Below are 12,879 nucleotides of genomic sequence, written 5' to 3' on the forward strand. Positions count from 1 at the left end.
ACAGTATATTGGTTCTTTGTGTTCGCCGTCAGCATTGTTTACAATTAACATTTATTACCAAATGCTTTCCCTGAAAACCACCTGGAGCAAACAGTTCGGAACACTACTGAAGACGATAGAGAGATGCGGAATGAAGCGTGTTTTGCCGTCAAGAGAGGAATGCGTGAAGTCTTCAAGGATTCCACAAATCTCAAAGAAATTCTGGTCGTATGTAAAAGCTGTTGGTGGCACCAAAGGGAGCGTCCAGTCACTCATGGGCAAGAAGGAACTGAAATTTAGAGAAGCAAAGCAAATGCAGAAACACTTAATTCTGTTTTCAAATGTTCATTTAAAAAAGGAAGCTCCAGGAGCACTGCTCTGCCCAAATTTAATTCTTAAGCCACTGAAAAAACGAGTGAAATAGATATTAGTGTCAGTGGCGCTGAGAAACAGCTAGAATCGTTAAAACTGAACAAAGCCCCAGGGCCCATGGAATCCACATGAAAGTCTATACCCAGTTAGCCTCTCTGTTCATTATAATCGCTAGTAGATCCCTCTAACAAAAAACCATGCCCAGAAGTTGCAAGAAAGCACAGGTCACATCCATCTACAAAAAGGTAGCACAGGGGAGCCACAAAATTACAGTGCTATATCCTTGACATCTATTTCATGTAAACGTAGAATCTTTGAACATACTCTGAGCTCCAACGTAATGAGATGTCTCGAACAGAAGGACGTCCTCCATGCAACCAGCACGGATTCTGAAAATACGAATTTTGTGAAAACGAACTCGCACTTCTTTTGCATGACATCCTGAAAGCCACGGATCAAGGCAGGTAGATGCTGTATGTCTAAATTTCCGAGAAGCATTTCAACTCAGTACCACACCTATGCTTAACATCAAAAGTACGATCGTACTGGATATAAAACGAAATCTATGACTGATCACAGGTGGAATGTGTCAACTCACACAAATACCTGAGTGCAACACTTTGCAGGGACATGAAATGGGAAGGGGAAGATCACATAGGCTCAGTTGCGGGTAAAGCCGATAGCAGACTCAGTTTATTTCGGGAATACTAGGAAATGCTTTCAGTCTACGCAGGAGATTGCTTACAGTTCATTCGTGCGATCCATCCTAGAATATTGCTCTTGTACAGGGTACTCATACTAAATAGGACTAACAGGGGGTACTGAACGTACACAGAGAAGGACTACACGAATGATCACAAATATGTTTTGACTCACGGGAGAGTTTCACAGATATGTTGAAAGAACTGATCTGGCCGACTCTTGAAGGTAAACGAAGACTATCCCAAGAAACTCTGTTTACAAAGTTCAATAACCAGCCTTAAATGATGACTAGGAATATACTGCAACCACAAATATATCGCTCCCATGTGGATCGTGTGGACAAGATTAGATTAATTACAGCTAGATTCGGCTCCAGGGATTTGGCTGCCTCACGAAAATTTTAAGCGCCCCCCATCCCACCCACCCCGTCTTTCCCCACCCCCACCCCCGCCCATCCCCTCCACCCCTCTCACCCCCACCCCCACTCTCTCTCTCTCTCTGCATGTTCAGACATAGTTAACTTTTTTCACAAAGTCATTTGTCCGTGGCGTCTTATTGTCACATATCACACTTACTCACACGTCTTTTTGATGTGAGTACGTCTTTAAGCCCGGAGCCATCCATGTATGGGACACCATCTGGTGAAACAGGAGCATTTACATTTTGAGTTATAATTCCAAAATAAATTTACGTCACTCGCAGAGTACATAACTAAAATCTGTTTAATTTTTGCCGTTCCTTGGGCAGATGGAAGCCTGCTGTACAGAGGGAGAAGCACCATGACCACCGCAAGGGAGTAACAAGAGGGAAGTAGAAGTGATAGAGTTCTCGCTGTACTTCCAACACTCATGGTATGCACTTCATACCGATTGCCTGCTCTTGTATAAGTGGCGCGCGGGAGAGTCAGATTTCGTGAAAGCGCGAATTTACGTAGAGATTTATCTTCATATGCGGTACATTTTCATAGCACACCACAAAAACAAAGAAATGAACGCACACTTGTTCAGTGAACTCTTAACGATTGTTCACTGCGGCGTAAATCGCAGACTTTGCCAGAAGATGCAAAAGCCACGAAGCGTTCCGAGTTACGTCAACGAGTTCCGAGCAGAACTATGGGTCTCAGGGAACAAGAACTAGTAAACACACCATAGTAGAAGAAATAGGATCTCCAAAAATGGGTTTCCAAAGGCGGATGACATTTGGCAACCTGTATCGCCATTAGACAAAATAGATTTAGGCCTATCCTAAAACAAGTCTTTATTAAGTAAATGAATGAAAAACCACAACACACACAAATAAATAAAAACTAAAATTAATGGTAACGACTGCTCGAACATTTATTCCATAGCAAGAAAAGTGTTTGGTTTAGATACAGTTGCAGAAGTGCAAAGAAGTGATGTGAAACCAAAAAAGAAAGTTCAGATCATACCATTGGGCCTTTATGGCCTGTTCGGGCAGAGTTTAGTTTTTGCATAATAAAAGCATGCGCGAGAACTTATGGAAAATTATTAGAAAAGAAATGTAGATGCCAAAACGAGATTAGGTATCCATTATCTTTACGATTGTTCGATTATAGAAATCTAGAGTTCGAAATCAGATAACGACGGCTTCTGACTGTATTTCCCAACGTCTCAAATACCATATCACGCATTAGTCTGCTTCAACTTTGCATCCGTCGGCGCAACAATTCTCACATCCAGACACGTACCACTCATTTTGGATTATTATCGATTTCGATTATGTTATACATCAAAATAAGGACAGACGCTGCATGAGAACAATCCACGCTGTCTACGAATGGCGAACTGGTGTGTCCACAGTCGACCAAGGGTGAACACAGAACGTGCAACACACAAAAGCGACGAACACGTAGTGGTCTGCCGCAAGCGAACTTCTTACACTATGTGATCAAAAGTATCCGGACACCTGGCTGAAAATGAGTTACAAGTTCGTGGCGCCCTCCATCGGTAATACTGGAATTGGATATGGTGTTGGCCCACCCTTAGCCTTGATGACAGCTTCCACTCTCACAGGCGTATGTCCAATCAGGTGCTGGAAGGTTTCTTGGCGAATGGTAGCCCATTCTTCACGGAGTGCTGCACTGAGGAGAGGTACCGATGTCGATCGGTGAGGCCTGCCACTAAGTCGGCGTTCCAAAACATCCCGAAGGTGTTCTATAGGATTCAGGTCAGGACTCTGTGCGGGCCAGTCCATCACAGGGATGTTATTGTCTTGTAACTACTCCGCCACAGGAAGTGCATTATGAACAGGTGCCCGATCGTGTTGAAAGATTCAGCCGCCATCCCCGAATTGCTCTTCAACAGTGGGAAGCAAGAAGGTGCTTAAAACATCAATGTAGGTCTGTGCTGTGATAGTGCCACGCAAAACAACAGGGGGTGCAAGCCCCCTACAAGAAGAACACGACCACACCATATCACAACCGCCTCCGAATTTCACTGTTGGCACTACACACGCTGGCAGAAGAAGTTCACTGGGCATTCGCCACACCCACACCCCGCCATCGGATCGCCACATTGTGTACCGTGATTCGTCACTCCACACAACGTTTTCCCACTGTTCAGTCGTCCTATGTTTGCGCTCCTTACACCAAGCGAGGCGTCGTGTGGCATTTATCGGCATGATGTGTGGCTTATGAGCAGCCGCTCGACCATGAAATCCAAGTTTTCTCACCTCCCGCCTAACTGTAATACTACTTGCAGTGGATCGTAATACATTTGGAGTTCTTGTGTGATGGTCTGGATAGATGTCTGCCTATTACACATTACGACACTCTTCAACTGTCGGCGGTCTCTGTCAGCCAACAGACGAGGTCGAAACGTACCCTTTTGTGCTGTACGTGTGCCTTCAAGTTTCCACTTCATTATCACCTCGGAAACAGTGGACCTAGGGATGTTTAGGAGTGTGGAAATCTCGCGCACAGACGAATGACACAAGTGACACCCCGTCATCTGACAACGTTCGAGGTCCATGAGTTGCGCGAAGCGCCCCATTCTGCTCTCTCACTATGTCCAATGACTACTGAGGTCGCTGATATGGAGTGCCTAGCAGTAGGTGGCAGCGCAATGCACACCTAATATGAAAAACGTATGTCTTTGGGACTGTCCGTATACTTTTGATCACATAGTGTGCATCTGGAAGCAACGCGCAGTGAATAAGCTGCTTAGGAGTATGTTCCTACGTGTAGAAAGTTTTGGCTCCCTTCTTTTCATATTAGGGACGGATTTCTGACCCAACTAAGAAATATAAGGATCTTCCACCTAAAAAAGAAAAAATACAAAATAAGTAAATAAAATGATGTCTTCTATAAATTCTAACAGCCATCCACATTATCCACTGCTGTAAAATCAATACTCAGTCTCTTACAGCAATGGTAGTTCCCTGGTTTCAGTCCTCGTTTCCATGAGATGAATTGCATTCGCATATTTCATTTAGCACTGTATGGTCATCATCCGGTTAGAATAAAGCAGCAGTATTATGATTCGCCACCGCCGAAGCAGTACTGGAGGAAACAATAATCGCGGCACGAGACCACATTTAGCAACCAGACATGTGAGACCTGTATTGTCGGCAGTATCGCCGGCGCCTCTGCTGTACCAAGTGGAAGGTCACGCGACAGCGATAATTTACGTGTAAATGTTTTATTTGTTGAAAAAAGTGTATAAATCTAGTGTGTAGTTAGTATGTAAAGCAAGCCGGGTATCGAGACAGCGTGCTTTCCGACGTATTACGACCACGATTTATGGCTTAAGACAAGCAATTTTGAAATCATTTTCATTTCTTTTAGCGAAAAGTTAAATCCTCAATGAAGTTGTTGGGACGCAAACGATGTGAAATACGACGGAACTGCATAAACAGTTCGTGTAGTACAATTTAGTTGCTTCAGCTCCAAAATAGAGATTGATAGATTTTTTCCTTATAATTTAATATTATCTACTGATTATGGCTTCAATCTGAGAAATAAAAGGGATTGAGGGAAGACCTAAAATATGTCACAGAGAAAACAGAAGAAATTAATTGAGAGGTGCGTGGCACATTATTAATGGCAGACCCACAGCAGATGGAAGGATATCATGCAGCTTTCCACGTGTAAACGGCACTTAATCACACTGTCTGGGTTCAAACGACTATGGCATGAGTCGGGCAGTGCTTAGTTTACTTATTCTTTATTTACCACAAAGTGTTTTTATCAGCGATATTGTTATAGGAGTTTAAGGCCCTGTCAGCAACTGTATAAATATTAATTTTAATTATGAACAGCCTCAGTTGCACCGGTTACCTAGGTTTCAGTCGGGATAACCCAGCCTTCTTCAGAATAACAGTATCTACTGTTTGTCCATAGTGGACATCGTCAGGCTAAAACTACAAATCCATAAATTATCGTCAAACTGTAAAACTTATCTGGCACTTTCTAGTACAGCACTCGTAGCTGCCGCATCGCGGTCGCGAAGTGGGGCCGAGGCAGTGCCAGTTAAGTTTTACAGTTTGACGATAATTTATGGATTTGTAGTTTTAGCTTGACGATGTCCACTATGGACAAACAGTAGATACTGTTATTCTGAAGAAGGTTGGGTTATCCCGACTGAAACCTAGGTAAATTTTAGGTAAACGGTGCAACTGAGGCTGTTCATAATTAAAATTAAGTTTAAGGTTGCTTTATAGGAACTGTTAGGCCATCATAATACCGACATTTATCTTTATTTTCTTATTAAAAGTTTTTTCACATCAGTAGGGGCTTTCAAGCTGACGTAGGTACATTTCAAGTACTTTGTAGGCGCACATGGTATAAATTAAACTGTCAACACTGCCACTACAATCTTTGCTATTTTGAAGGACGCACCAAAGGGATGTTTCACAATTTTGTAGATCATTTCCAGTACCGTAAGAAACTATAGTTTATCAGGGATTTGTATTTCCAAATTATTTCCACAGTTTCTCATTTAAGGAAAAATTTCATTGAGTTTTATAATTCATCCTTTTGGAACCATTTTAAAATTTAATATTTTTTCGCCTCCCAAAAACTTACCACTCTGGGTCGTGACACGCCCCTCCCCCCCTTTTCTATCCCTAGATCATAGCATCGGCATTTTTTCCCCACGCTCTATAAACGGAAGAAGCCCGCGTAATTGTCACAATGGGATGTACCGTCTGCCATGCACTTAACAGTGGTTCGCAGAGTGTGGATGTAAATGTAGAAACTTAGTGGAGATCGTGAGGAAACGCGCCTGTACGATAGGGGTTGCCGAGGAAAACGTTTGAGAAGCCGTGATCCACAGCGATAGTAACCTACGTACTGAATAACAAAAAACTCTAAAGGGGGTTTAGGAGTCATTCTCATCCGTCGTCAGTGACGGCGAAGACGAAACGTATTTTGAGAATCCTCTTAAATTACAAACAGATTGTGACGCCGTCTTACCTCTACTCCCAAAGAACCGAACCCTGGATCCGCTCCTGACTGCAAAGCACAAAATAATGTTTACCTCCATTGTATACATACTGTGGAAACAACAGCTCATCTGTATACCCTTACAGATCACACAAAATTATGGGGAGTGGAAAAACAGACAATACGGTAACATTGTTACAGAAGATTGCACAATGAAGCATACAGAGTGACTTGCAGTTTTATACAGCGTCACATTAGGACCCAAGGCTGTTAGCGAAGATGGGAAGGTGCGTCTGCCTGATACGGGGAGAGGAAGGAGTGGGGGGCGTGTGAGTAGCGCAGGGGAAGAAGGCGGGTCCAGAATAAATACCGTGTTAAGCTGCCCGCCCTGTCTACATTGTGTCATCTGCTGGAGGCGGCCGGTTGTGGAGAGAAGAGGACCAAATTCTCAGCGTCATGGCGAAAAAAGTGGACATCAAGTACACACAGGTTAGTGCTGGATGTAAGAAGTGTCAAGATCATAGCTGTCGCCAACAGTGCTTTCTTTTAAAGAAGAAAATACTGCAAGAATGGACAACACAGAAATTTGTATTGTCTGTAGGGAACTGTATTAATAATGATGTTATACACTGGAACCCACTGTATGGTGCATGGCCGAGGGTACATCGTAGTAGTATTAGCGACAGTTATATACTATTCTATACGCGTATGGAACTAGGAAAGTTAATTGTCTTTATGCCGCTTTAAGTGCTTGATCTCTTTTCTTTTATTCTATTAGGCTCCACGCGAGGTTGGCGACGGTGGAGTAGAATAAATGATGCCTTCTTCGGGTACTATTTCTCTGAATTCGTCCCTAGACAGTTTCGCAAAAACCTCATCTTTCTTCCAAAAAATTCCACTCACGTTCCCTGGGCATCTGTTAAACTATCACATGGGTTGTACGGACCCGTTACAATTATATAATCACGTCTCTAAATTCGTTTGATGTTTGCTTTGTTGACTCCCAGTGAATAGTGACCACTCCGAATCCGAAAAACGGTTTTTCCAGATCTAGGAGATGTGGAAAAACGACGTCCAGGGGGTTGATAGAGAGGGCTAACTATGATGAAATTAGGAATAACTGCAAACATGTTGGCTGAAACAGAGAAACTGAAATAAGCCGCTGCACTTAGAGCATGACAGATTTCGAACCGTTCCCGTAGGTTTTTAACTAATAAACCATGGTTTGCACTCCTACAGTTGGTCGGATGAAGCGAAATAATTGCAGACTTCAAGCAGTCTGGACATCACTCATAGACACACAGCGTCAGTATGCTGTACGGTAGTACTGATTGTGGAACGAGAAAATGGGGAAGTGTGATACTTGTCATTCCCCATACTAAAAAAAAGCGTGCGCGTGTGTGCAATACCAGAGTGAACCCTTGAACAGTTTTTGATTTTAGTTTTCATATTTTGTTGTTTTCTGTATTTTAGTCTGAAGGCAATGTAACAGACATAATCCTTTTTTTTTCAGATATTCATCAACAATGAATTTGTTGATTCAGTTTCCGGGAAGAAATTTCCTGTTTACAACCCCACAAATGGAGAAAAAATTGCTGATGTTTCAGAGGGTGACAAGGTACAGAAATTTTAATTTTCTCATTCTTACGAAAATGTGCTTACTCAACTCGTAAACACAGCTTTCTTTGATTGGTGATGGAATTGAATTTTACAGGCAGATGTAGACAAAGCAGTTGCTGCAGCCAAAGCAGCATTTAAGAGGGGTTCAGAATGGAGGACAATGGATGCTTCAAAGCGAGCGTTACTGATGCACAAGGTAAACATTACAATTCAGAACTATTGACATTTTCTACAATTCCTCTCCCAAGATCAAGGTTTTGATTGTATAGCTGCCTTCAGCACAGTTCAAAAGCTGGTATTATACTGTGTAGTCCATAACTATGTCATACCGATTCACAAAGTGATAAACAAGTATTGTATAAAGCATTCAGTGAATGAATGAAAAGAGGAAAAGTAATTTTCATTCATCAGTTTTCCCCCTTCTTAATCTTCTTCTTCCCCAGTTCAACAATCAACTCAAATTGGTTGAGCAATTTTGTTTTAGTTGGTTCTCAACTGCACAGGAATAGAATCTTGTCATTAGGCCATTACAGCAATAGACAATGTCACACAGTAGGTACTATAATACAATTGATAAATCCTTTATTTTGTAGGATGGATGTATGAATAACTAGTCATGAAGTGTTTGAATGCTTATTCAGATAAATCTTGTATAGTTTGTGGAAGCTTATTTAATAATTTGTGCCCCATGAGTTTATAGGTAGGGTCGACAGAAGCGTCCGATCCCACGCGTCGGCTTTGACCCGTGACGTAAATGAATAAATCACTCTCAATAACTTGCCACTAACATATTTTATGTGCTGACCCCAAGATAATTCATAAACTAAAAATAACCTCAAAAATTTAACATAACTTAGATAATCTGATGGAAGCCTGTCTTTGAGAGTAGACAACCATCTTCAGAGTTTAGTTTTCTTTCAGCAAGATACCATTTCCTTCAAACCAGTAGAATGTTTGAGTGATGATCTTTTCAAGACAAGTTTTAAGTCTACTGACATTATTACTTACTCCTGCCCCTTCTCGTCACATGCCGATAATGACAATATAAATGAAGTGCAGTGCCTCAGCAGGGTGTACTGCTGTTGGGCTTGCTGATGCCACATTCTCTTGTGTTATGATGCCCGAGGAGATGGTGTATGCAGGGCAGTGAAGGAAATGGCTAACCATCTTCTCATCTTGGTTATCACAGAGTCCCCATTTTAACACGGCAGTTTTACTTCAGCCATTTCCCATTTGAAGACAACTGAGTGACGAGCAGACGTATCCTGGGGGTAGCTACTCGAGCAGTGGTATCCAATCACTTTTAGCTCTGATCTGCTGCAAATACACTGAGCAACAGGGTCAAGCGCATGATGTGAGTGTCCTATCATAAGTGTGGATTTTGCTCCTTTTAGATTTTGCTGTTGCTATGTGTCTAATGTTTGGTGGTGCTCTTCCAGCCAGAATTTGGATCTTCTCAATTGGAACTGGTGACAAGCATCCGGTCAGCTGGTGGCTAGTTTGATGAAGAGCAATGTCAACCTGTTTTGGGTGGCAGGATTGGTATTTTCCAGGGGAAGCCTAGTCTTCTGCCGAGTAACACAAGGCTAGAGCCAACATCTAAAGCACATGTCGGCTTGCTGCCCAACTTGTGCCTTTTATTTTTCTTAAGACATTGTTTTGTGTTGTGTCTTTCATTCTGGTACTGTCACATTGCTCCTTGAATGTCAATCTGCCATCAAGGGTTGAGCTGTGTTTGAGAGGAGTTCCGAGCTGTAAGACTTCTAACTGGTAGTAGGCTTGTTTGTTGCGGACGAGGAAAGTGCTGACTACTGTTTTGGTTGGATTTGGCTTCAGGATGTTGACTTCCTAATACTGCATCAGTTAGTTAAGAGCAGACAAAAGCTGTCTTACGATGCCTCAAATGTCTTAGGTCGCGAGGGGTAGATTGGATGAATAAATGAGATGCAACCCTTATTACGTGGCTGGTTACTGGTATAAAGGCTAAATAATATGGGAGAAAGAACAATTCCTTGGGAAAGACCATTTTTTTGCTTTCTACCACTAAATTTTGATGTTTTGAAAGCTAACATAGAAGTTACTGTTGCTCAGCAGCTCTTCAGTGATCTTCATAAAGCTGTAATCTTTTGCTGTATTGTACACCTTTGGAAGCAGTCTCCCAATATTTACTGTGTCATAGGCTGCACTCAGAACAACTAAGGTGACATCATTAACAAGACCTTTCTCAAAGCCGGGTAAACCCACACTGTGCAAAACCACCCTTGTCAAAAGCCAGCTTGTTCTCTAATGAACTTATCTTTAATGAGTGGTATAAGCCAAGACAAAATAATTTGTTCAAATAGTCTGAATGAATGGCAATGTTAAGATATTGGCCAAAAATTTCTCAGGTCATCTGGTGATTTTATGGGCTTGAGCAATACCCTTTCTTGGATGTAATACGGAAGTTGGGTGAGAGACTAATGAAGAGGATAGGGTCCATTCACAGAGGTGAGGATGTAAGCTGATGATAGATCTCGACTCACTCACAATAGCGAGGAGGCCAGATCCACAGTAAAGAAATTGTCTGATGACCTGCATGAATGTGTGCTGTTGTGCAACAGCATTGCAAAACAAACTGCTAATGGTATCTGAGCTCTGAAATAATGCAAATCTGTTGGGGAACACAATGTACATTTAAAGTTGCTAAAAAACCTGGCACCACCAAATGTCCAACTGCTCAGAAACATTTAACATTCCAGAGCTCTGGAGACAAGCTCATGGTATCATTCTGATCATTACCACTGTGAAGAAAAGTTGTGTCATTGACATCAGAATGTTTGCACCAGTGCATTGTGCAGTGCAAAGTGCAGGAGATGGCTTCACTATCTTCTTTTATCTGCCGTTTTGCTATTAAGATATGGAATAGGGGATTGACTGACAGAAATTCTTGGAGCATTTTTTATATTACTACCAAAAATACTTGCTTGAAATCAAATAAAAAAAAAAAACTTTCACGTACACATGTGGGCACAAAAATAGAAATAATCTTTATTTCACTGTGCAGATTAGGAAATTCGTCCTTCTCCAAATTCTGATAGAATTCGACCAAATCTTTGATACTGTGAAGTAAATTCTTTCTGCTATCATCAGTTTGCAAATTGATTATGTTCAAAATGTAATCAAGAGGTGGTTTTTAAATTGCTATCGAAAAGAGTGTTACAAACACATCAAGTATTGGCTGCAAGTTAGTAATTTCCTGTAACACAAACAAAACCAAATGTTAACAATGAAAGTAATGTATAAAGTTGAAGTACTAAAAGGAGGTACATTCTAAATACACAGGTAATGTGGACTATTGTTTTACATGTATGTTACACATGTAAATTTAACAAAATCGGCTTTATTTTGCTGTTGTCAATATACCGGTACATTATCTGGAATCTGTCATTAAATTAATTTTCAAGGGATTGTAGCACCACAACGTATTTATCAAAGTGTGCTACTTCCCACTTACCTAGCTCAGGAAAGTGTTGTGCACTTTTTTCTGAAAGGTTGTCTTCAAGGAGCTGAAGTTTATATTGCAAAGCTTTTATTTTGCCAACCATATCCTTGATGAGACTATTTTCATTTTGGAGTTTCAGATTTAAATATTTAGAAGAGCTGTAATGTCCGCTAAAAATCCTAAATCAGTTACCCATTCAGGGACAGGCAAAAGTGGCTCCAGACATCCTTTGTCCTCCAAAAATGAGTCATGGTGTAGTAATCGAAAAATTTGGGAAATCTTTTCTTGTTTCCTCAACCAGTGCACCTCAGCATGTTAGGGGATACCTGGATACTCCTCTTCAAATTAAGTAAAAAGATTCTTTGAACTGGTGAATGAGCCTATGAGAATGAATATAGTTCATAATATACACCATTGCATTCATCACATATTGAGGATATACAACTTTTGTACAAAGATCCTCTTGGTGTGCAAAACAATGAACATAAGGTAAATTTGGCATGTTAAGTTTTTTCTGCATTAGACCAATAAACCCTTTTACTTTACTGCACATTGCGGGCACTTCATACGCAGTTACAGAAAACAGTTTTTCCCAAGTGAGTCCTGTTCCTTCAGCTGCCGTTTCGATCACTTCTAAAATATCTGCTCCTGTGGCACTACCCTCATCAAAATCAAAGAAATATCGAAAAGAGGAAAAAAAGCCTACAATATGTGAAAGCCACTTAGGATCTCAACAGCAATCACTGTCTTGGTCATCTGGCCATACTAACAGGAAAACCATAAACTGATGAGAGAGGAGACTAGTGAGAGTGCACACCACATGTGACGCGAAGGTAGTTGTGTGCAGCTGTGGTTGGTGGAAGGTTTAAAACCAGGAGTGGGGAAACCAAATAAGAGTAAGCATACCATTAAACACTAGGAGGAAGAGAACCTGTACATCTAGATATAAAACACAAAAATGTGTAACCAGCACTTTAACAAATTTTGTAGAAAAAAATCAGATCTGTTAACAAAACTACAAATAGAAGAGGATATGTTCCATCACAGGCTAAACATAAGAAACAAAACTTAAGTGTATGTTGTATGAAAGAAAGTGCCCCTTTCATTACATGTAAATGAAAGAGCAATGTTAGGTCCTGTAGGATTTGTGAGACCTCTCAGGAGACGGGAAGAAAAATTTTGATAGCCAATATTGTTTTGATATTTTGTGCCTTGAATTTCAGGCACTAGGTTAATAAATTGTGAAGCATATAAGAAGGATCTGCTGTTTATCATGTTGATTGTAATGCAGGACAAATACAATGGTCATACACGAAGGAAC

At 41.1% G+C, this 12,879-nt stretch overlaps 1 protein-coding gene across 1 annotated transcript in view; it reads left to right on the forward strand.

Annotated features, from left to right (window-relative positions):
• Positions 1-6,790: 6,790 nt before the first annotated feature.
• The window catches only part of LOC126260914 (aldehyde dehydrogenase 1A1-like), a 42,770-nt gene continuing 36,681 nt past the window's right edge, over positions 6,791-12,879 (forward strand). Inside the window, exons 1-3 of the mRNA XM_049958373.1 lie at positions 6,791-6,946; positions 7,971-8,075; positions 8,172-8,273. Of these exons, the coding sequence (XP_049814330.1) occupies positions 6,914-6,946; positions 7,971-8,075; positions 8,172-8,273 (240 nt within the window). The 5' untranslated portion in view covers positions 6,791-6,913. The remainder of the gene's footprint in view (positions 6,947-7,970; positions 8,076-8,171; positions 8,274-12,879) is intronic.

Source organism: Schistocerca nitens, chromosome 5 (assembly GCF_023898315.1).
Source record: "Schistocerca nitens isolate TAMUIC-IGC-003100 chromosome 5, iqSchNite1.1, whole genome shotgun sequence".
In the NCBI taxonomy this organism is placed as follows: Eukaryota; Metazoa; Arthropoda; class Insecta; order Orthoptera; family Acrididae; genus Schistocerca; species Schistocerca nitens.